The following is a 25,214-nucleotide window of genomic DNA, read 5'->3' on the forward strand; positions in this document are numbered from 1 at the left end:
GTCTACAAGGATGGCTGCTGAAGAAGACGAAGCCCAGGAAGGTTCTGATGGAGGGTTGGGTAGCCTCGAGCATGCTCTCTCGTCTTCTAAGGACACTGTGGGGCTCTGGAGAAGGGAAGCTGAAAATCTATCAAGAATAATCCCACCAAGTATGCGTGAGCTTGCCAGCAGTTTCATTGTGGATGAAGATGTAGAATTTATAGTGGAAAAAGGACCCAAAGATCATGCCAGGATTGCAAACAAAGATTCAGGAGGCTCCAGAGTACTTGCCCCATTGCAACAAAAACTTGATTGAATTGAAGTGGCCATCCAGAGCAGAAAGGACAACTCAGCAATAAAAGTCCTTCTGCCCAAGCCTGCTGACCTGGGTTCAACCTCTGGAACCCACATAAAAGTCAGATGTAGTAGATACAAGATGGGAAATAGAGACAGGAGACTTGATTTCTCTCTCTCTCTCTCTCTCTCTCTCTCTCTCTCTCTCTCTCTTTCTCTCTCTCTCACACACACACACACACACAATAGTATTAAAATTAAACGTGGGAGAAAATATAAGAAATCAAAGATCAACACAAGAGGTTTGAATCTCTCCTACACAAACAGGCCAACAAACACAAAAGAGCGAAATAGAAGATAACAAGAGACTAACTCAAAGTCTTTCCCCAGTTCTGAAGCCTGTGTTCTCAGAGTAACAGGATTCGCTGCTGCCAAAAAGTGAAGAAGTGTGGGAGAGGAAAGACACCCCCTGTGCCCACTGGGGTGCACTAGCAGGAAAGTTCAGGAGCTCAAGACAGAGATGGCCACAGAACGGCAAAACACGGCAACGATGACCATATGATCCCCTCAAGGGTTCGAAGAGGAAATGAGTTTTCAGCTCAGAATTCCCTGATTAGGCAAACCATGTTCATGAACAGGTATTTCCAGGCACTTCAAACCTCAAGAAATGCATTAATCACATAATCTCCAAAGGTAATACTACAAAACACAGTCTGATCAAATGAGGGACTGAATCAAAAAAAGAAAAAAGGAGGGCATAGAATCTAATAGAAGATCAAACCAAGGGTATGTCAGAATGAGGGCAGGCTTCAAGGCACTTGACTCCCCTGAGGGAGTCAAGCTGGGTAGATAAGATTGACAGCAAGGGACAAGGCATGGATACACTCAGAGCAGATATGTACCATGAGGGGAAGGCCTATGCCATGCGTGATTGGTATGTACAGAGAAGAAGTAAATAAAAATTCTAGGGAGTTTTTGTTTGTTTGTTTGTTTTTCGAGACAGGGTTTCTCTGTGACTTTGGAGCCTGTCCTGGAACTAGCTCTGTGGACCAGGCTGGTCTCGAACTCACAGAAATCTGCCTGCCTCTGCCTCCCTAGTGCTGGGATTAAAGGTGTGCACCACCATCACCCAGTTTAGGGAATTTTTTTAAAGAGTGAAATGGGAATTTAATAAATAATACATTTAAGGGTTGTCTTTTTTTTTTTTTTTTAAAGACACACTTTCTCTGTAGCCCTGGCTGTCTTTGAACTCACAGAGATCCACTTGCCTCTGTCTCCCAAGTGCTGGGATTAAAAGGCAGGTGCCACCACCATATGACTTTCAAGGGTACTACTTTAAGAGATATAAAAGTATAAATACTAGCCGGGTATGGTGGCATATGACCGTAATCCTAGCACTTGGAAGATAGAAAGCAAGATGACCTAGACAAGATGGGGTGACATGAGACTTCATATCATAAAAACAAACAAAAAACTATTCCATCTATATGAAATACATGTCTACATATGAAACATAGATAGAACCCCAAGTAAAACACAACTCCTTGGGAAACAGGCAAGTCAGAAGAACACATGGTTGAAGAAGGGAGACAGACACAAGCATTAAAGCTTCCTTTTCCAACTGGGGAAACCAATAAAATAATTTCCCCAATGGAGGCAATCCACAGAGAAATAACACATTTTTTTTTCTTATTTGGAGACCTGGAAGCAAATACTAAAAGTGCGGCCAGCAATATTCCCCGGGGAAGAAAAATCGGGGTGGGACATATGTGCAGGGATTGCATTTTCTCCTCACAAGCACGGCTCATACAGCAGTCCAGTGTTCGCTTCTGTTGCCCAGCTTCAGCAATACAATTGGAACTTGCTGGGGATGGAAGTCAGTTGGCAGAGTGCCTGCCTCGCGTGCAGGAGGGCCCTGTGCTCGATCGGTGCACAGCACAAAATAAACCAGACACGGTGGTGTACACCTGCAATCCTGGTACTCTAGGGAAGATGGTCAGGGGCTCAAGGTCATATTTTGCTATATGGTGGTTTTTGAGTCTAGCCTAGGCTATGTGAGACCACGCCTTAAAAAGCAAAACAAAGTCAGCCAACCAACCAACAACAACAAAAAAACAAAAGACAAAAACAACAATAACAAAAAAAGTCTTGCAAATATACCCCAAATGACTCAGCTTATTTATTTTGTGTGTGTATGTGTAGGGATACAGTGTGTGTGTGTGTGTGTTTGTATGTGTGTGATGGGTATGTACTTCAAGAGTTTTTTACCTTGGTTTTTGAGAGAAAAGGTCTCTTGCTGGTTTAGAGTTTACCAATTTGATTAGGCTCGCTGCCCAGCAAGGCATCATCTGTCTCGACCTCCTTGGCACTGGGATTACAACCATGTTATCAAGACTTAATTTTCACACGGATCTGGGGCCCTGCAGGAATCCGTTCTTCACATTTATGTGGTAAGTCCTTTGATGACTGAGCTATCGCCTCAGTCTTAAAAAACATAACAGCTTTGATATTTTTTTAAAAAGTCTATAGGACAATTATATGTAGGTTACTGTCTAGGTCCTAGGAAAATTAAAAAATGAATGAGGAACAGATATCACACTATATTTAACAAGAAAAAACATAGCCTCTGTGTGTGTGTGTGTGTGTGTGTGTGTTTGGTGAGTGTAACTAAGAATTTAATGCTGGGGCTGGAGTGATGGCTCAGTGGTTAAAAGCCCTTGCTGTTCCTACAGAGGGCCCATTTTTGGTTCCTAACACCCATACAGCAGCTTGCAACCACCTGTAACTCCAGCTCCAGAGGATCCAACACCCTCTCTGGCTTCCACAGACTCTGTGTACACTTGGTGCAGATATATATACACTCAGGAACACACACCTAACAGAAGCCTTACAAATAAACACACGAAAAGAATCTGATGCAACTGGACAGAACTGAGATCTTAACCTTGGCCAGGAGTAAACCATTTCAGAACCTCGCTTCCAGCCATATCACCAACTACTTAGACCAGATGCTAGAGATGCCAGCACCAGCTATCAGGGTAGGGTCAGGGACTGGATGCAACGCTGCTTTAATATTTTTGGTGGCGGTGGAGGGTTGAGGGGACAAATTACAATTCAAATATGTGAGGCCCTGGGGTTATTTTCCACTAGGACTTTTTTGTTGTTGTTGTTTTTCAAGTCTGATAAATTAATAATCTTCTGCCTCTTTGTTAATTGCAGTAAATTATTTACCTTGAAGCACTCAGAGAAGTGTACTGGGGACATTAATTATTGAAACCATGAATTATACCACGCAGAAAGGTATCTCGCCACCATGTAATATTTACTAGGTGGGATGTGCCAACTTGCCAGGATCCCACACCTCCTTAGATCTGCGTCCTCTCCCTGCCCCTTAGAGCTCTTTGCCACCCATCAGAGCCTAGTCACAACACTGCTGAGCAGCTGGTACACCTGCCCACACCTGGGACCTAGAAGGTTCTAATGTGCCTCTAGCAGGTAGATTTCAATCCACTATTAGGAGCCAGAGTAATTTCTCCCCGCAGCCCGCTTTTCTCTGGCACGGAGCTGGCTCAGATTTATGAGTGGCCCTAATTGCGCCTGACTAACTCAAATATGAGTGACCAGAACGTTCTTCCTACAGGGAAGGTTTCTAAAAATAATGGCAACTCAATGAAACCTGCTGTTTTACAGGCAGATCACGCGTTGGGGAATTTCCCTTCTGTCTCCACATACTTTGTACAGGCTAGGGTTTCGGTAAAACTGAACTGTGACACACCAGCATCTCCTTAACCTTAGTAAACGATATTAATTTCAAAATGTCCTGGCTGCCACTGCACAAGCGGTGCATGGCTCCGAAGCACAGCCTTAGCTCTACCGATAACCACTGGAAAGGGTAAGCAGGGCATGCTGTTGGGTGACCACTGACTATGGAGCAACAGAGTCGGGGATGTGGCTCAGCGGGCCAAGTACTCGCCTAGTATACAGGAAGCCCCAGGTTTGACCTCTGGCATCGCATCCCTGGGGATAGTAGCACACACCTGTCATCCCAGAATATGGAGTGTGAAGGCAGAAGGGTCAGGAGTTTACGGTCGCCCTCAATTAGGTAGTGAGTTCCAGGCCAGCATGAGCTACGCGTGACCCGGTTCCTAGGTCTCATAGCTTGGGGGTGGTGCCTGGTTAAGAGGTTCAGTTTTGGGGTTTGAGACACTGCTGAATTTGGCAGGTCCTCTTGTCATTTCCTACTGGTTACTAACTGGAGGCAACTCTAAGGTGATTGTGCCCAGTTTTCACATCAGCTCGGGAAATATGAGGTGATCATCTGAGCTCGTGAGCTAGAAGGGCGGCCGAGGTCCAGCGTCCATAGTCCTGTACCAAGGCCTGCGCCTGCGCATAGTGACAGCTAAGGCCTGCGCTTGCGCATAGCAACAGTAGCGTTTCTCCCTCCCGCTTCTACTGCTACAAATGTGCTGGCTACCCGCACAGACTTTTCTGGCCATGGGTAAGGGGGGGTGCATGTATTTTAGGGGTTAGCTTGCATACCCACTTGGTACAAACAAAGCCAACAACTGCCCCCCCCCATGGGTACAGGGGGAAGCTTTGCTCTACCGTTTCCCTGGTAACATCTGCCACCCTCTGTTCTCGGCATGTTTCTCCATTTTCAGAGCGTCTTTGTCTTTCACTCATTGACAAAAGTCTTGGTGAGGCTGTGAATAACATTCTGGCACCAATGCCGTATTGGTGAGAAGATGCAACACGGTATCTTTGAATGTAAAAAGACTCCCACACTCTCCAGAGGACTTTGGTTTTTGTTCGGTTATTTGTTAAAATACGATGATTTATTGGGGGGCAAGAACAAAACTCAAAATCTCCCAGCTTCGGGGCTGGAGAGATGGCTCAGAGGTTAAGAGCATTGCCTGCTCTTCCAAAGGTCCCGAGTTCAATTCCCAGCAACCACATGGTGGCTCACAACCATCTGTAATGGGGTCTGGTGCCCTCTTCTGGCCTGCAGGCATACACACAGACAGAATATTGTATACATAATAAATAAAAAAAATCTTCCAGCTTCAGGCCAAACCTGAGGCTTTACAGATTATTTACACAGGATGCTTGTATCAACTGACAGCTCCCCCTCGGTTGTAACATGGCATCTTACAGAAACCTAGGTCCGGTTTATTGACTCAAAAAGCGCTTAATCCTTTGAAATTTTATTTTGTGTTTGAGACATGTTCTTGCAATGCAGCTCTGGCTGCTTTGTCTCAGACACAGGGTGCTGGGATAATGGGAGTGGGTCACCACCTTGGCCTTCAACTCTTTTTAACAGTGGTAAAAATGGCCTTAGGTTCTTCAAGTCCCCAGAACCTTCTAGACCTCAGTGTGATATTACACTCATTTTATAGTTAAGGAAATGGAGGCTCACAATGCCTCCCAACATCTGGCAACACAAAGACCCCAGCTGGCACACAGTGGCTTCAGCGGGACAGTACATTAAAAACAGTTCACACCGACTTCCTAAGGCCTTTAGCTCCCGTGTCAGAGGGAAAACGAACACTCACTCATGGGCTTTTCATCTTGGAAGTGACAGCGGGGACACTGTTACACTCAAACTACATACTATTCGGTGGAAGCCAAAGCCTGGCCAGTGATGAGGTCACTGTCTCCAAGAGCTTAAGATTTTCCTAAAATAGCATCTTCGTGGCCCTACGCATCAGAGGAAAGGGGAGAGTAAGAACACACTGGCCTCATTAACGGGGACACACCCTGAAGTCCAGGTCCGGAAATAAATAGAACACATCGCTCTTACAAACCAGGACACGCCCAGAAGCCCAGGTCTGGGAGTAACATACTAAATACAGGAGAAGGGGGCAGGAAGGGAGAGAAAGGAAGAGATGGAGGAAGGAAAGGGAGAGAACAAGAAGGGAGATGCAAGTGGAGAATGAGAGAGAGATCTAGTTGGCTCTATAGTTGGGTCACTTCCGACTGCGGGCTGTGAGCCTGTCAGTGCTGAAAGTTTGGGTTATGACCCAGTGTGGAGTTGGAGCCCCCGACCTTTTTAAACTGTCCACTCGGCTGCTCTGAGAGGAAGGTGGTCCTTCTACCAGTGCCCAGCAGGTCGTCTAGCAACAGGTCAAAACTCGAGGGCATCTCATCTGAAGAGAAGCAAATGGGATTTTTTCCAGAGAGACAGCTGGGTTGAGGCAACCAAACCAGTGTGTGTCAAGGAGAACTTCATCCCCAGAGCAGACTGGACAGGGCCAGCACAGGGGAAAGCCATGTGGCTGTCTCTCTCCTCAGTCCACAAACAAGAGGAGGAGGCCTGGAGAGAGGCTCTATACTCCACCGCACAGTGATTCAAGTCAAAATCTCACCATGCCTCTGAGTGTACAGTAGGGCGGTGAGGAGGTCAAAGTAACATCCTGGTTCCTGTGGTCATGGGATGGCCCACTCAATGCTTTGAAGAGTCTGTATTGCAAGCCATAAACAATGCTTGTCCTGGAGTTAGCATGCAGACGCTGGCTCCATGTTGGTCAGCCCTCCCTTCGTCCTATCTAGTGCCTTCCCGGAGTTGCCAAGCTCTTACTATGTAACAGATTAAGGCAGGGTAGGGCAGTAGAATTAGTTTTCTACATTGCCGTCTTGTGTCTTATCTAGTACCCTCACTAATCTGCTGAGACCCTTTCCCTCTAAGCTTGGGGCTAGGGGTAGGGATGAGGAATGGAGGGGTGGGAGGGGGTGCTACCCTCTACAGCAGTGGTTCTCAACCTTCCTAATGGCTGCAACCCTTTAATACAGCTCCTCATATTCTGGTGACCCTCCGATCATTGCGACTTCATAATAGTAATTTTTCAACTGTTATGAATTATAATGTAAATATCTGACATGCAGGATATCTGCTATGCGACTCTCAAAGGGGTTGCAACCTATAGGTTGAGAACCACTGCCCTAAAGGCTGCAAAAGTAAGAATTTTCTTAGTGCTACAGGCTGCTGCTAAGATCTCCATAACCTTCCAGGTTTCCTGCTTCCGGTAGCTGGCCTTCTTTAAAGAACCTGATGCACTCAGGAGGCAGAGGCACATGGATCTCAGTGAGTTTGAGGCCAGCGTGGTCTACAGTGTGAGTTCCAGGACAGACTCCAAAGTTATACAGAGAAACCCTGTCCCAAAAAAATCAAAACCACCACCACCAACAACAAAAACCAAAACATAAAAAATAAAAAAATAAAAACTTGATGGAGCAGCAGAGATAGCTCATAGGTTAAATGTGAGTCCTCCTCCTGCAGGAAATCAGAGTTCAGTTCCCAGCACCCACACTGGGTAGTTCACAACAGCCTGTAACACCAACTCCAGGGAATCTGTGGGTACCCACATGCATGTACATACACTTCTAGAGAGAGAGAGAGAGAGAGAGAGAGAGAGAGAGAGAGAGAGAGAGAGAGACTTTTTAACAAACAAACAAACAAAACTTTAAGTAAAGTCCCAGACTGATCACCTGCTGTCTGTCTTGACTCACCTCTCTTTTAAACTTGGAAAGAATCTTCACTGCTTTAAATACACGTAGCCTAATGCTCCGAGGCAAAAATAGCTGAAGGGCATTGCTTTTTACATTTACATACTATTGCATCTCCCCATACAAAACTTCAGTATCTGTGCATTCTTTAGAGGGGGGGGGAGCGGGGGGGGGGGGGGGAAGGGGGGGGGCAAGGGGGGAACAAGCACTCGATTGAAAGACATTTAAGACTGTGGAGAGTGCCCGGCGTGGAGCACTTGCCTTCTGAGTGACATAAGACAAGGGATCTGGGGCTAGGCAGAGACTCTTCCCACCTCAGTGTGCTTCAAGACGGGCCAGTCATTGAGTCAGGGTCACTCAGCCGTCTAGGAGGAGCCAGGACTTGGCCTCCAGGCATCCAGCAAATGGAGGCTTTAGTCTCAGGTATACCCGCTTAACAGCGTGTGACATACAGCAGCCACCTACTCTCCCTGGCTGCAGGCTTCTCTTTGTAAACTTCAAAGAGCGCCTATTTCAGCAGATCATGGTAAGGTTCAGCTGTGACCCCAGGACTTGGGAGGCTGAGACAGGAATCTTACCACTAGTTTGGGGTGATCTGAGTTTGACCCTTGGAAAGTCAGATGTGACTGTACACATCTGTACCCTCAGCACTCCTAAGGCAGGACAGGAGGAGCAAAATTAGACACCGGAGAAGGAAAAGGGCCTGAACGGAAGCCTCTCCCATCTAAGAAGAATTCCAGCGTAATTGGCGCTATCTGTACAGAAGTCTGGTATAATGTTGACATTGCTTTCATCTATAGTTAACCAATACTGAGATAGGGCGGGCGTAAAGCCTGAATGCATATGACTGTGGGCAGGACCGTGTCATTTTCCCCAGATATAGCCTGAAACTCTCACACAAAAAACGTCCCCCTGTGGGTGAGACTTTTTTACTCTGTAATTGAGATGCTATCAGGTGCCCTCGGGAACCTTTCACTGATACAGCGGTAATTTGAAATCCCATCAAAATCCTACCCATGATTGTTGTGAAAATAACACGTTTGGGCCCTCCCAGGGGCCCTAGGTGGTCTGCCTTTCTTCTAAGTGACTCTCATTCTCATGACCCCTGTGCTTAAACCTGTGTTAAAATATCTTCAACACAATCTCCAGGGCTGCTTCACAAACTGGCTGGTCCTGACATTCTTTTCAGTGTCAAAGTCACAAGCCCTGTTTTGGCTGGAACCAAGGTCCCTAAAACTCTTGGGAAAGATCACCGGCTGCCGAGGGGGACAGCAGGGAGCTGGGTACGAGAGACCTTCCCAGAAACCTGTGAGTCCACTAGCCTGGAGCGCACAGCCAGCCGAAGAAACAAGACAGACCTTTCAAGAACTGCCTCTGCTCTCTACACAGGAGCTGTGGCGTGCACATGCCTACAAACATCCACATCCACACGTCATACGCTCACAGACACACAGACACACCGAACACACACCAAAGAAAACAAGGCAGTAAATGACAGTGCCTATTCATTGGTGGTGTAATGCTTTGAACGAGAAATGTCCCCTACAGGCTCAGGTAGACATCTACTTGGCCTCTAGATGTCAGTGCTGTTTGGGTTGGGGGGGGGGCACACTACATCTTTGCTGAAGGACATCACTGGGGGTGGGCTTTGAGAGGTTTTAGCCTTGTCCGGCTTCCAGTTTGCTGTTTTGTGTTTGTGGCTAGAGATGTGATCTCTCAGCTTCTAGTTCCTGCCAACATGCCTGCTGCCTGCTGCTTGCGGCCATGCCTTCTCCTGCCACAGTGGATTCTGAACTCTCCGAAACTGTGGGAAGCCAAAGTAATCTCTTCCACATGTTGCTCCCGGTCGCATTGTTCTTATCACAGAACTGAGTAACTAACATGAGAGGCATGGAGGCCTGGAAGGAGATAGCAAACACACTGGCATGGAACCTTTTAAGAACTAGGATCCATCAGGGATGGCAGAAGGGGTGATAATATCTGTCCTTGAAAGGTAGAGGCAGGAGGGTCAGAAGTTCCAGATCACCCTTGGCTACGTAGTGAGTTTATCTAGGCTATGGAAGATCCTGCTTTTAAAAACCAAACCAAACCAAAAGAACTGGGGAAATGGACTCCATAAAAGTAGACCTGATTCAAGCCATGTGTGGTGGTACACGGCTCTAACCACATCCTCAGGAGGCTGAGGCAGGAGGATCTGAGATTCAAGGCCATTCTCAGGCACGCAGTGATTTTGAGTCCAGCCTGCACTACGTGAGAAACAACAAAATTAATGCAAGCAGTAATGTAAAAATCAAAGCAGACTTTCTCTTCTCTCTCAAGTATTTCTTTTCTTGAAATCAACTACTATTGCTTTATAAGGCTCTTTGTTTCTCCCTTCTTTTCCAGGTATCAGCATTAAACGCTAGGGAAGTCCTTTATCATTGAGCTAAACCTCCAGCCTTTTTCTCCTTGTAGTTTTAAAGACCAGGTTGACCTGGAACTCCTGATCTTCCTGCCTCAGCCTCCTCGGTAGTTGGGGTGGCAAGTGTGGACCACAACACACAGTGAAAACTTACACTGAGATTAGAATTTAAGCTATAATGAAGCACGATTCTTTATGATTTCTAAATTTGATTTATTTCTAGCTAATTTATGTTCAGTGGGAAGAAGCTAACCAGGGCTAGCCTGAAAGCTGAGCCTGTGGGACACATCACCACCAACTGACCCTAGTGACTTAAGAAACTCACAATACCAACTTCCTTGCCTTAAAACAGACCTGCAATCTCGTTGAGCCATCTTCGTGAGGTGTTGAGTAAATACCCCCAGTACCGCTGGCCAAGCACTTCCAGGAAGAAGGCAGCATATTAAATGTCACCAGGCCAGGTGCTTATCTCCCTGGGGACTATCAGGCAAATCTTTCACAGGTTTCTGGCTTTCTTCTGCCACTATGCCCCCTTTCTGAGCCCTGCTCAGAGTCACACAGGCAGAAGGAACAGCAAAGTTAGCAAGTACGGCAGAACTGGAGAGTCACTGCGGTAAGGCACGGAAGAGAGAACCCTATTAGCACAGGGGCCTTCTGGATTACATAAGCTTTTCCTTCCGTTGCTGAGATGATTGACAAGGCTAAGATCTCAAGAAAGCAAGCATGCAGTTTCTGTTGAAGGACCCTCCAGTGTGCATATTATGGGCTAAGTGCTGTGCAATGATCCTTCTGTACACTGTGAATATGTATTACTCTCATTGGTTAATAAAGAACTGACTGGCCTATAGCTGGGCAAGAAGAGACTGGGCAGAAGAGTCAGACTCCTAGTCTGGCTCCTGGATGCTGAGAAGAAGGAAGGCGGAGTCTGGACTAGTGATCAGCCTCAGAGAGAAGCAAGATGGGCATGGCGTACTAGGAAAAGTTACCAAACCATGTGGCAAAGCATAGATAAGAACTAGGGGTTAATTTAAAATGTAAGAGTTAGCGTGTAATGAGCCTGAGCTATTGGTCAAGTATTTATAATTAATATTAAGCCTCTGTGTGGTTACTTGGGAGCAGCTGGTGGGACAGAAACTTCTGCCTATAGCTAAGACATTAAACAGTCCAACAGCTCATGCACATCACAGAAACATATTAAATCATAGTAGCCTCTAAAAAGACCAAGTTTAATTCAAATGTACTAGAATCTTAGACTGTGCTTCTCCTCAGGAGAGTCGCACGTCTGAAGATGTGACCAATGCCTACCCATCTGTGACTGCCTCCAACAGTGTTTGCAGAATTATCTCCACAGTCATCCTTTGGGCGACATAACAACCGATTAAAAAACACTTTCATTAGACCTTGAAAATATGTCATTATTGGAAGGCCTGCCCTGCATCCATAGGTCAGAATTACGAGGGCAAAATGTGGACTAAAAGGAAGTCTGCAATAGGAAGGCAGTCCAAGCAGAGGAGGAGGGGCCAGAAACAGCTGCCCCACATCTCTCTTCATGCTGCCCCTAAGTGGGCAGAAGTGCAAGAAATGCTGGCAGGCTGTTCATCTCCTAGTAGGAAATGGTAAGAGACCTCTTTTTTTTTTTTTTTTTTTTTAAAAAAAGTGGGGGTGCTTGGAAACACCAAGGTTTATAGCTATGTTCTCGAAGGATTGATCGCTCATCTTACTTTTATTTTGTTAGTTATAAATCTATTCCTACATAGGAAAGCCTGAAACAACAGTCAGTGCCTGAAGATGCCAGAAGACTTCCGGTGGTGCTGCGGACATGTGGCTGTTGACATCAGGTTCCGCTGGCACCTTCAGCAGGAATGTGTGTAAAGACCGAGAGACCCAGGTTCAACTGGGATAGGGAAAGGTGGAAATTAGATTGCTGGTTTAATGAAAGTCTCAGTGGGGTTGCCCTGCAGGTGCCATAGCTCACTTGGTCTCATGATCGACGCCTAGAAACACGGGTGCTAGTCATCTTTATGGTTTAACTGCTTTCTCCAAAGGCTAGATGTGACCTGCAAGATGGTTCAGCGAGAAAAGAAGCTTGTAACCAAACCTTCTGACAACGTTGTCTCCCGGCCTACACACACACACACACACACACACACACACACACACACACACACAGAGGGTTTTTTTTTTTGTTGTTGTTGTTGTTTATTTTTTAAAAGCCTAGGCAAATTGGAGTCTTACAGTCTTACAAGGCTCCAATTTTACTTTGTTGTTGAGCCTTTTCTGTGATCTCTGCAGGAGCAGGAATGCCCTAAATAGCCACATTTGGGTCTCACCCTCGGAGAGGAGGAGGGGATTCCGCCCTTCTTTCAGTGATCTGACAGAGAAGCCAGTTGGGCAGGCAGAATCTGCCCATGGAGAAACTGGCTCTGCCACTCACAGGGATGTAAGCATAGAGCCAGGCAGAGGTCAAACCCCTCATTCCTTTCACTGCCGCTTACATGCCGTACGTCCTGGCTCTTCACATTTCAGACCTGTCGCTGAGTGTTATGAGTTCTTCATTTTCAAAACACATTGCTAAAACTTGCTAGAAATAAAAACCATGACGCATACTGTGCCTAAATGTAATAATCTTGTATGCCACAAAACAGTAGAGCAGGGGCACACACTACAGTCAGGAAAATTACCACCACCAGGTGTCAGACTTGGGGACCCAGGTGTCAGATCCCTGGGCTCCAGGCTCTTCCCCACTCTGAGCAAAACTGATGGATAGATACTACAGCGCTAAATGGGGGCAGTCTGGAAATGGGAGGGGCAGTGACCTTGCCTACTTCAAGCTGTGCCCTGCAACTTCTCCTCCCACTCATCCCACACCACGGGGTGAGTTAGTCCAGTCATGAGGAGTCTGCCTTTAATGAGGCCAGGAAATTTATCTCCTAAGGTTGGTGTGAAGTGTGAGCAAATTAATGCTGGCAAGATGCTTAGGATAAGGCCAGGCACTCCGCATGCCACCTTTACCACTGCCAGAAGCACCCTAGCCGCTTAAGGCATATGATGAACATCTCTCTTTATATAAGTCAGGGACTAGCTGGTGTGGACCATGGGCTGTCGTTTCCTAAGGCACACTAGAGAGCTGCTCTTAGGAATTCTATCAGAAGAAACAGTTACATCCATTGATTTCTTTTAAGACAGCCAGGCTTCCTTTGAGACTATTCTTCTCTTCATTAACAACTATCGAGAAAGGGATGATTCCAAATACAGTTGATAATCTTTTTTAAAAAATTACATTTTAGAGGCTGAAGGGATGGGGCAGTGGTTAAGAGCACTTCCTGCTCCTCTGGAGGACCAAGGGTTTCGATTCCCAGCACCACCGTGGTAGCCCACAACCATCTGTAACTACCGTTCCTGAGGATCTGGACACCCTCCCCCCCCCCATTTCTGGCTTCATGGCAAAACACTTACACACATAAGATAAATTAAAAATAAATAAAAGTTTAAAATTACATTTAAATTTTATTTTGTGTGTATACATGTATGAGCACATATGTCGAGTGCTATGTGTAGAGGCCAGAGAACAACCTGTGGGGGTCCATTTTCTAATCCCACCGTTTTCTACTTCTGGGGGACTGAACTCAGGTGGGCAGGCCTGGTAGTAAGAGCCTTTACCCACTCAACCATCTTGCCAACTCTTCCTCTTTGCCTGGTTTAACATGGACCAGGCTGGCCCCAAACTCCCTCTTGTCATAAAGGATGCCCTTGGATTCCTGCCTGCACTTCTCAGGGGCTGTGCCACCATGCTTGGGTTTCTGTAGTACCGGAGACCAAGCTCACGGCTTCATGTACACTAGCTGGGCAAGAATTCAACCAAGTGACACTCCTAGCCTGGGTTACTAGTGACATGCTAAGACAACCTGGCACACAGACATCTGAGCTTTAAAATCAAACATTGTAGATGATGACCGATCGAGATATAGCTGTCCTTAGGAGATATTCCAGTTCTCCACCCCGTCTAATATTCTCATATTCAGGTGCCCAAGTCCATTACATAAGATTGTAGAATTATCATAAAATCTCTACGTAGCTTCCTGTACACTCTTAACTATATCTAGATATGTGTAATACCTATTGTAATGTAATTGCTATGCTTCCATCGCCTTGCGTAGGGAATAATGACAGAAATCTGCACATGGTCAGTAATGATGTAATCTGAGCCAGTGGGTGTGGATGAGCTGAGGGCAGAAACACTGAATGTAGTCAGAGATGCCGTGACCAGTGTTTCTAGCTGGACGGACATGTGGAACTCACCTGTGGGGCTTTAGAAACCACCCACCATCTAGGGTCCAGACATGGGGTGTCTCTAAAAGAGGCACAGGGACCCCATTGTACACCCACTGTTAAGAACCCCTAGTCAGCAGCACTGGCATTCAGCTTGGAGGCACACCGAAATTCCCATGGCTGGTCTCTCCCAGGCCTACTGAGTCAGGGACTGAGCAGTTCCGGTGTTAGCAGTTCTCGTGACGATTCTCGTGGGCGGGGACATTATCTAGGATGTGCTGGCAGAGGAATCCACCATGCTACTCCCGTGTCCAAAGCAGGGCTCGCGGATGAGCAAGGGGCACAGCTGAACTGTGAAGTGTACTTCATTCAAATGCACTTCCCGTGGGGAAGGAATGAAGTGGTCCACATGGCTGAGGCCTGGGAGGGATACAGGATGCTTACCTCTCCCACGCCCCCTCAAGCTCTAGCATCCACACCTGCCTCGACCCTGCACGAGATCCTGGGATGGCGCAGAGTGACTGTCGGTATTAAATGTCAACAGGACGGGTCTAGAATGGTCAGGGAGATGGGCCTTGAGGGGACGGAATCAATTAACTAATTAAATTAGTGAAGGTGTGAAGATGCATCTTAATTGTGGGTAGGACCATTGTGCAGGGCGGGAATCCAAGACCATGCCAGTGGAGAATGGGAGCCGAGCCCTGGCGGGCACACATTCATGACTCTCTGGTACTGACTGTAGAAGCAATGTGGCCAGCTGTTTCAAAAGCCTCGCCTTCCCCACGGGGACAGACAGACCATCCCCTGAACTGTGAACTAAAATAGATTCAGTGTTTCACAAAAGCAACAGGAAAAAGAAACTAAGATCCTGGGGTCCTGGGGGTGGCAGCCCAAGCTGGTCACCTTCTATCTCAACTGTACTTTAGCTGTGGTTAATGTGCAAACACTTTAGTCATCGGGATGAGGGAGCGGAGGCCGTTCTCAGCCCGGGCAGGGCCTAGCCTGCGGGAGAAAGTTCACACAGAGTTAATTTGTGTCCGCTATCTACCCTGACCTGTCAGAGAAATTCTAAGCAGAGAGCGATGAGTAGTAGTACTGAACCCGATCGCAAGCCAGGGCTCAGCAGTTCGGAAATGCTAAATGTTTAAAACTTGTGACATGCTTCCCGGCTCCCTAGTACCCTGGAGAAGCTGTCTTTTGAAATCCGTAAACATGGAGCTAGAGGTGAGAGAGCAGGACAACTCACTTTCTTTTTTATAACGTGTGTGCATGGGTGTTTTACCTGAACGCATGCGCGCCACGGGCGTGGCAAGTGCCTGTGGAAGCCGGAAGAGGGTGTTGGATGCCCTGCGACTGGAGTTACATACAGATAGTTACTCTGCCGTGTGGGTGCCAGAAATTGAACCTGGATCCCCTGTAAGGGCAGCCAGTGCTCTTAACCGCAGAGCCTTCTTTCCAAATCCAAGCTTTTCACTCTGGATCATTTGGTTTTAATTCACTTGCACCCGTGAACCTGAGTAAATGTTTCTTGTGAGGCTCACACAGTGCAATAGCGGTTTCCTATCTGGCAGCTCTCCTTTCCAGAACCCGCCGTTTCCTGGCCTCCAGTTCGCACACCTCTCTCAAAAATTCCTTCCCCCCTCTTTTAAAGGTTATTTTAAAGGTGTTCATACAAATAAAGGTTTTTTTTTTAAAGCTACAAAGAATATCCACATGTGGGGACTGAAGAGATGGCTCAGCAGTTAAGAGCACTGGCTGCTTTTCCAGAGGTCCTGAGTTCAATTCCCAGCAACCACATGGTGGCTCACAATCATCTGTAATGAGATCTGGCACCCTCTTCTGGCCTACAGGCATTCATGCAGGCAAAGCACTGTAAACATAATAAATAAATCTTTAAAAAGAAGCAGAGTATTTTTTTTTAAAAAGCTAAGAATAAAAAAAAGAATATCCACATGCCCTTGCACCTAAATCTAACAATTTAATATCTGAAAATCACAAAAAGAACAGGGGGTGGGGTAGGGGTCAGGCATATGGCTCTGTGAATAAACACTCGCTGTGGGAGTGCGCGGGCCAGAGTTCAGATCCCCCAACCAGGCGGGCTTGTGATCACCTGCCACGCCAACACACTGGAACAAGCAGACAGGCCAGATGAGTCATATCAGTAAATTCCGGTTCAGTGTCGGACTGCCTCAATGTGTAAAGAGAGAGTGATCAAGGAAGACACCTCCAGCATCGGCTGTGGACCTCAGCAAGCACACACACACACACACACACACACTGTGGAGGCTTGAATGAGAACGCCCCTCCTAGGCTCATCTCTCGCAATGCTTGGTCCACAGATTAGGTAAAATTATTTGAGAAGGAGGTGTGGCCTTGTTGGAAGAGGTGTGTGACTGGGGGGCGGGGGGGGGGGGCGGGTCTGAGGTTTCAGAAACCAATGCCAGGCCCAGTCTCTCTCTTTGTCACCTGTTTGTGGATCAGATGCAAGCTCTCAGTTACTTCTCCAGCGCCATGCCTGCCCGCCCGCCCGCCTGCCTCCAGCTCAGCACCATGATGGCCATGGACTAACACCCATTTAGATCATTTCTTTTCTAAGTTCCCTTGGTCACGGCATCTCGTGAAGTAATACAACAGTAACTCAGACACACACGCCTATCCATACATGCTCTGTCAGATGTGCTCCATCTGTCCCAGAGACGAACCATTGAAGAATAAGTAGCTGGCTAATTCAGGTCACTCCTGAAAACTTGGCGACGACCCCGCCCCCTGGAACACAGACTCTGCTGCGTAACCCGACACCGGGACCACAGTGAGCAATCTGATGTCTTTGCTCACTTCTCCATCCAAGACCTTTACAAGGTGACCCCAAGCATCCCTAAAATATCCTTATGACTAACTACCATTTCCCCCCTATATTGGCCATGGACTTGAGTGGTCTTCACTGAACAAGCTGGTCAGTAAAGAAAACAATCTCTGGCTTCTACAATTCTCACTAATTTGTTTGCTTTTGTTCCCCTAAAGACTCCTTCCTGGTGTGCTGTGTGGTCTCTGGCTGATTAGAAAGCTCTAGAGATGGCCACATAGGTCAGTGGTTCTCGACCTGTGGGTTGCAACCTTCTAAAGACCCCTTCGTGGGGGTTGCCTAAGACCATCACAAAACAGATATGTACATTAAGATTCCTAACAGTAGCAAAATTACGGCTAGGAAAGTAGCAACGATAATCATCTTATGGTTGGGGCGGGGTGGGGGTGGGTGGTCACCACAGCATCAGGAACTGTATCAATAAAGGTCCTAGCATCAGGAGGGCTGAGGACCATGACATTGGTGTTTCTCAGAAGGAAGTTGCCAACTGATTCCACGAGCACCTGCTTCACCCTGAAGCTTTCGGCCTCTCCTTTATTTTCACAGTTCCTTAGCCCTGAGTACACGCTGCCCCCTCCATCCTACCCGCGCACATCTTGGGGCCAGCTCCCAGCCGACCCTCGGAAGCGAGGAACATGGCGAGCATTTATTTTTGATTTGTACTTTGATTCTGATGCGCTTGGCGGTAACAGTGGTGCTGGTGCTGATGTTGGGGAAAATGCCTATTTCAGACCCTTGCTCTGAAACGAACAGCCAGTGAGAAATGGAGGCGCCCCAGTTCTATTTAATGAGGCATCCACGGTGTGTCTTGCAGGAGTGTGAAGCGGTCTGGTCCGACCACAGTGTTTCCTATAATCTGTAATACTCAACATTTTGTAGGGGTTCCCTTAAGGCACCCGGAGTAACATCAATATATATACCGCTTCCTTTGGCAGAAACATGAAAAGAGCAGGACGGGACTAAATTCCTCAGAAAATCTCTGCTAGTGTCAGGCAACACCAGGCTCCCGAGAGCCTAGTTTTATGACCGAGACAAGGGCCCTCTCTTGAACTTACACCCACCTAAGACCCATGACATATGCTACACCTATAATCACCCTACAAAGGTTATTTTTCTTTACTGTCTGCCTCTCTAATTCCCTCTGTAAGGCCAGCTTATTGAGACTATTCTAGACAGCATGATGTAACATTCACCGCAGGTCATTGTGAAGTACAATGCACGTTTGTGGGCCTGACGTCAGCATCTCCAGACACGTGGGAGTTCCAAAGGGCTGACCCCCCTATCGCTAGTGACCTCTAGCTTGGGTGTGTGTGACTGTCCCTCATCGCCTTGTGCAATGTGTAGGTGTGGCATAATTTCACCAGTGATTCACAGTGTTCAAATGTCACAAGCTACCTTTTAAGCTGGTTTTATAGTCCAGTCAGACCCATCCGTCACTGGGTCCCTAAACTGCGGACAGCCAAAACCAGGCACAGTGTGTATCTGCATATTTTTCCAGAACCATCCATTCTCACACAGTCCATGTGTGGCAGGACTGTGTTCCTAGGTCTTCTTACATCACACACCACCCAATCAACCGTAAGCACCAAAAAGAAGGAAATTCATAAACACTGAAAGAAATGAGCAGAGATTCTACAGAAACAGAAAATATCACTATGCCTTGGAAAACCCTGAAAAGGACAGATCAAAAGCACATCGGATCTAATCTAGGACTGCTTATTATACTCAAGCCTTGCCATTTTCAATGGACATACACACTTCACTCAGAAAACATTCCCGTGAATAATGCCAGCAAGCTGAACAACAAAGACGTTCGACCGAGACACAAGAAAGGTTTGGTGCCCCCAAGTTCTCCTATGTAAGATATGGGGGAGGGTGCTCGCAAAAAGAGAGACATCTCTGATTATGACATAGTTGGTGCTTTTTCTTTAACTGGCTAGTACCCCCCCCCCAAATTTACAAATACCAAGCCAAACATGCATATGTATATATGTCTGCTACTGCCGTTATGGGACCAAGAGCTCGCTGGAGTACGGCACGTGAGCCGGGGCTGAACGAGCCAAGGACAACAAGAACACATACCTGCTCTTTGGATGGCACGAGAAGTTCCTCGATCACCATGCTGTCCCGCGCGTAGGAGCTTCGGTTCAAGGTGTATGACCTATCCGAACTGAAGGAGCGGAGGCTGTTGTGTTTACCGTTACCATTCAACAGTGGGAGATGGCGATGGGTGGGATGGGATGGAAGAAAATAAACGCATGCAGCTTTAAAAACAGGCAAGATGGCTAGAAATACCAACAAATGTGCTTTTCTCTCTTTTTTTTTTAAAGAAATATTTCAAAAATTAAATTTTTTGGACATTAAATTTCACGACTGAGATTTTTAAATCTGGCCAATTTCATATCAGTTCTGTGAGATGAAATGCGTGGTGACTCTCGGTACCCCACTATGGCGCTGAACCAACATGGCATTGAAAAGAACCTCTACCCAATAACACAAGTGTTTCTTTTTCTTTTATAAAAAAAAAAAAAATTTCTTACTTTTTTACTTAATGTGCATTGCTGTTTTGCCTGCATGTATGTCTGTGTGAGGGTGTCAGATCGTTTAGAACTGGAGTTACAGACAGTTGTGAGTGGCCATGTGGGTGCTGGGAATTGCAGGACCTCTGGAAGAGCAGCCAATGCTCTTAACTACTGAGCCATCTCTGCAGCCCCGGCAGTGTTTCTTAAGGACTTTATGTTGGAGGTGTCTCTTTCAGTTCAACTGCGCTGCCTTTCATACTGAGATAGAACTATTCTGCCGTGGTGGGGTCTGAGGGTGAATCTCCGGAAACCCACTACGGGTTTGCACACTAAGAGCTCTGGTTTGCAGCTGACACTCAAGGACATCTTCAAGAAGGGAAATAGAAACAGCCACATGCACTTCTTGGTCATGCTCCAGAAGACATTAACCTTCCCCGTCTTCAAATACTGTCTTTCCTTGGCTTTGCTGCCTTCTTCCTTTTTCTTAACTTTCATCCTTTGTAGACACTCTCATAGACAGTCCCTGAATTGTCCAGCTTCCCCACACTCTGCCTATACGGACTCTTAAACTAAAAGCCAGTAGATTATGGGATTGTGTGTGTGTGGGGGGGGTGATTCTAAAAGGTTAATTATCTGGTTAAGACTGCATCTAGCCACACAAGTCACATGATGATCAGGGTTATTATTTATCTGAGTCTTGGGTTAATGGCTTTATTATGATCCTCTGGGGACAAGGAGGATGCTGGCTGTGAACTACCGCTCCACTTATCCACTCACCCCGCTACCTTACTTAACTGGCAGGCTGTCAGGAAAGAATGTTCCGCTGTCACCTCTTTGTGACAAGGTTTCCCACCTGACTGACCTTTCCCGAGGCAGTTACAGTATAGGAAAGAGCTGAGGTGAGGCCTAGACATGACTCCCCAGCCATGAAACACCTCCAACTAGCATGATGCACACTGATCTCTTTTATCTTGGGGTCCTCATGGGTGTAGGGGGGAGTCCTCATCCTTACCACGGGAACTTAGTATTTTTCTTTGTAATTTTGCCTGCTTCACTGATAAAGTGGATCTAAGTAGGACTTTCTGTATTATCATCGGATGAATCGGTCAGGTGGTAGCATTGTCTTTGACGTGTGTGTGTGTGTGTGTGTGTGTGTGTGTGTGAATGGAAGGACAGCAGAGAAGAGAACACACAATGCATGTCCCTTTGCACAGCGGGATTTCTCCCCACTGCCTTCTAGCTGAAACCTTAGCTGGATCCCACACGTCATCCGCAGCAGAAGGTGGGTCGTTCCTTTAGGATAGAATCTCAGCTTTCTCCCACTATCTTGCTCATCACTCTGACTCAGAATTAACCTTCATTCCAAGGTCATTACCAAACATGCTCAGCAAATATTTACTGACTGTGACGAGCAGGATCCAGGCACATAGGTGCCTCCCAGCGCGCCATAGGGCTGTACGGTCAGGCCAGTCATGCGATCATAAAGCTTCCTTTCTCCTCCTCTTTTCAGTTGCCTTTCTTTCCTTACTCCTGTTTCTGGCCCTTAGCTCCTCTTTGACACAGCAGCAACTCCCTTTTCTCGGGTGCTTTCCTTCAACACTGCCCAGTTCCGTCCAGGGATGGTAACGGCTGGAGGGGGATCCAGGCCCCCTGGTCACATGTGATCCCTGACCACTTGGGCTGTGGCTATCACGACTGAAGATCAGATCTTTAAATTGTATCACATTTAACTAACACACTTGAGTTGAAAGACCCATGGGTGATAGGTGGCTACGCCATCCGTTAGTGTCTTTTCCGGACATGCGGCTTCACTGACACAATTTGAGAAGCCCTGGGAGGCCGCACTCCTTACACTTTCTAGACCACGCCTTTCTTCAAAGCAGGGCTGGCATGCCGTGGTCCACAAAAGCTAAGCCCTAACTGGACTATAAGTAGGCAAACGTTTCAAAGCTTTTAAAGAGAGGTTACGTATTTGTGATCCAGATTTCCAAATCTAAGATTTGTGGATCGTCCTCTAGCATGGTCTCCTCCTTGTTTGTCTGTGAGTGACAACTGCAGAGCAGAGCTCAGACCGGTGCTAGCCATAGAAATGCTTCAAATTCTGATTCCTAAGGATCGGTCCAGACCAGATCTACCAAGCAACACTCTGACTCCCTGACTCATCCCAGCACACTCATGACCAGAGAGTACTATTTACCTAAGGGGGTCTAGAAAGCCTGTTGCTTTTTTCTTTTCCTCTCTCTCTCTCTCTCTCTCTCTCTCTCTCTCTCTCTCTCTTCTCTTCTCTTCTCTTCTCTTCTCTTCTTTTTTTTTTTTTTTTTTTTTCCCCGAGACAGGGTTTCTCTGTAGCTTTGGAGCCTGTCCTGGAGCTAGTTCTTGTAGACCAGGCTAGCCTCGAACTCACAGAGATCCGCCTGCATCTGCCTCCTGAGTGCTGGGATTAAAGGCGTGCGATACCACTGCCGGGCTTTAAATTGTCTTTTTTAACTAAGGTCAGAGAGATTATTTGTAGCCATCATTGAAACCTAAGTGTTAGATGCAGGGCCTGTTAGGAAAACATGCTGGCTTGGGCTAAAATGTTACTGGGGTGTCTAGGACAGCTAGCTCAAACAAACAGCCACCAGCAAACAAACCACACTATTTTCTTTAGATCCAACAAAACCTTTCCAGTTTTATCATGCACTCTACAAAATGTATTGAGAGAGGAATTCCTTTAGCATCCAATCATTATTATATAAGATTCCTTTTCGTAGATTGGTTTTCTTTCTTTTTCCTTTCCCAATCATAACTGATTTCCTAAAGCTGAGCAGGAAAATGAAAAAAAAATTTTTTTTTTTTTAAAAAGCACATTGCAGGCCAGCACAGCACAGCACAAATGCCGAAGTAAATAAAAATGGGAACATGGGTCAGGGACAGGCAGAGAAACACCACAAAAGCGCCACATCTTCTTACCTGATCTTGGGACTATTTTAAAGTATTTTTAGAAAAAAAAAAGTAAAACCAGGAGAAACAGAATGTAAAAGAAAAAAATCAGACAGGGAAAAAAAAGAAAAAAACAAATGTTATGGTTAAATGAATCATACACTGAATGTCCCTTTAAATGTTACACTCAGAATAACCGACTTGATAATGCTCTAATGATATGCTGTAAGAACATTAAAATATTAATTCTTTAAAAATAAAACTATAAAAATATGCCTTAAGAAATATTTGCCTCTGAGCATAACATGAGTCGCCGATATGAAAAAGATGACTTACATATAACAGCAACAGATAACGGCAGAGTCAAAATCAGAGACAAGAAATCCTTAAAATTATCTTAAGACAAAAAAAAATGACAACAGGTGATATTTAGATTTCATGGCTCACTGGAAGCGAGTGGTTAGCATTTTCTACAAAGGATATATTCATAAAAATGTGAGGAGGGGGGGCGAAAGCAGCTCACTATAGAAGTATAAGTGGTACCCAACTCTACACAAAAAACCAAAGTCAAGACCCTTGAAGGATCCAGACATTTCTATTTCTTAGACTATGTGATTGAAACAGTGCACATTTTAAAAGTCTCTCTCTCTCTATTTGTTGCTGACACCTGCTCCTATCAGGTTTGCACGTCTTTTTAGGGCCCGTTTATAAAGAAAAAAGATCTACTAAGCTATCCGAGGTTCTATTTTTAAAAGGCAAACTGGAAGAAAAGGCAACACAGCGTCTAAAATGTTCTCACCAGCCGCACTGGGAACAAACCCCAAGGTTTACTCTGTGGGCAGTGCCATTTACCATTAGACAATGAAACTTTTTACAGCGGATTCCTAAACTATAGGAAAATGTCCTCGGGGCTCTCGCTTAGAAAGTTTAATTATTAGCTTTAAAATAACTTTGACAGTCAGCAAACATTGCAGCTGAGCCACACCAGGGGGAAAGAATTCCCAGCCTTTTGGACAAGGTCCTTTTTCCTTCACACAGTGAGTGACTCGGGAGTCAAGGGTTTCCCTGCTTCAGCTATAAGGGCTGAATTAGCCCCATTGCTGTCTGGGACTCTTGATAAGTCACTGTTACACTCTGAACAGGCCCTTGACCAACACAAAACCTCAACTGTCTAGGCATGCAGGCAGTTTTAAGGTTTTTTTTTTGTTTTTGTGTTTTTTTTTTTTATCATCAAGGGTGCTGCCGATCAACGATGAATTAATTTTTTACTAGCAAAGTATACCAAATAATCCATATACAATTTTCTTGTCCATAACTAGAAATCTCTTCCACTATGGAGGGAACTACTTTGGAAACATGCCACCTTGACTGGCTTTCCCATCTGTCAGGGAGCTCAGCTGGTAGCATGCTGGGAGCCCGCTGCAGAGTACGAGGGTGGGGGGAAGGAACAAACGATCGACCGATGTGTTCTGTCACACGAGACTATGCACAGCCAGCGACAAGGAAATAGCAGAGCATAGACGTTTGCACTGAGCACGGTCCACGAAATTCACATGGCATCCAAAAAGCATGTTCTGGAGTCATGAGGAAGATGGGCATGGTGCTGGCTCATGATAGATCGTGGTTGTTGCTAGTAAACTTTGGGGCGGGGGTGGGGGGGGGGGAGGAAGGGGATAATCAAGTACCTGGCAGACCGGGCTCCGAGACTGAAGCCCACATAACCCTCCGCTGGCAGGGAGTCATCGCCCAGTTCCTTAAGGTCTTGTGGCCCAAGATACTTGTCAGTGTCCCCCGTGATGGCATCTTCACCTGCGGATGGAGAGCAAGTCACGGTCAGAAGCCCTCCCTCTTGACTCTGGAGCAATTATGGAGACAGCGGCCGCTCATGATCTCATCGCCTTCCCTGGTGTCCCTGTAGTTTTGTTTATTTTTTTATTTTATTTTTTTTTTTATGCCATCCAGGAAGAAACAGTAAAGGAAGAGGTTAGTTCACAATTGTAGGGGCCAACTGAAGTAGCGAACCCGGCTAGGGTTAATGATCAATGGTAAGCATGACCCCTGACCCCTCCCTGCTGCACCCCTACCCCCTAGGTTCAGTTAATTACAGAGAAGGAGCTTATCTATCGGGGGAGTTTTCCTCATACCACCCATGATGAGAGCAACTTGTTTGAATGAACACAGCTTACAAAATAAGGCCTGTGTCTCTAACACTGTCCTTAAAAACGAGAGAAGGAAATGGCTTTATTTAGTCACGCTTTTGCTTGTAAGCGTGCCACGGTGCACCTGTGGAGTTCAGAGGACAACCTGTGGGAGCCAGCGCTTTCCTTCCACTATGTGGATTCTGGCGATCAAACTCAGCCAGGCTTGGCAAGTGCTTTTTACCAGCTGAGCTTGCTCACCTGCCCGGGAAAGAGGTGCTTTTGTTGTTGTTGAAACCAGCTTCCTCTCTAGGATTTCGGTT

General features: G+C 46.4%; 1 protein-coding gene across 14 annotated transcripts in view; it reads right to left on the reverse strand.

The window, feature by feature from the left end:
- Ank3 (ankyrin 3) overlaps positions 1-25,214 on the reverse strand; it is a 526,650-nt gene that overhangs the window by 62,593 nt on the left and 438,843 nt on the right. For all 14 annotated transcript variants that reach the window (XM_050142496.1, XM_050142456.1, XM_050142430.1 and 11 more), the window contains 2 exons: positions 24,439-24,562; positions 19,392-19,494 (listed from right to left, as the gene is read on the reverse strand). In XM_050142496.1, the coding sequence (XP_049998453.1) occupies positions 19,392-19,494; positions 24,439-24,562 (227 nt within the window). The remainder of the gene's footprint in view (positions 1-19,391; positions 19,495-24,438; positions 24,563-25,214) is intronic.

The sequence above is a fragment of the Alexandromys fortis genome, unplaced genomic scaffold (genome assembly GCF_014885135.2).
Source record: "Alexandromys fortis isolate MF-2015 unplaced genomic scaffold, M_Fortis_MF-2015_v1.1 scaffold_9, whole genome shotgun sequence".
In the NCBI taxonomy this organism is placed as follows: Eukaryota; Metazoa; Chordata; class Mammalia; order Rodentia; family Cricetidae; genus Alexandromys; species Alexandromys fortis.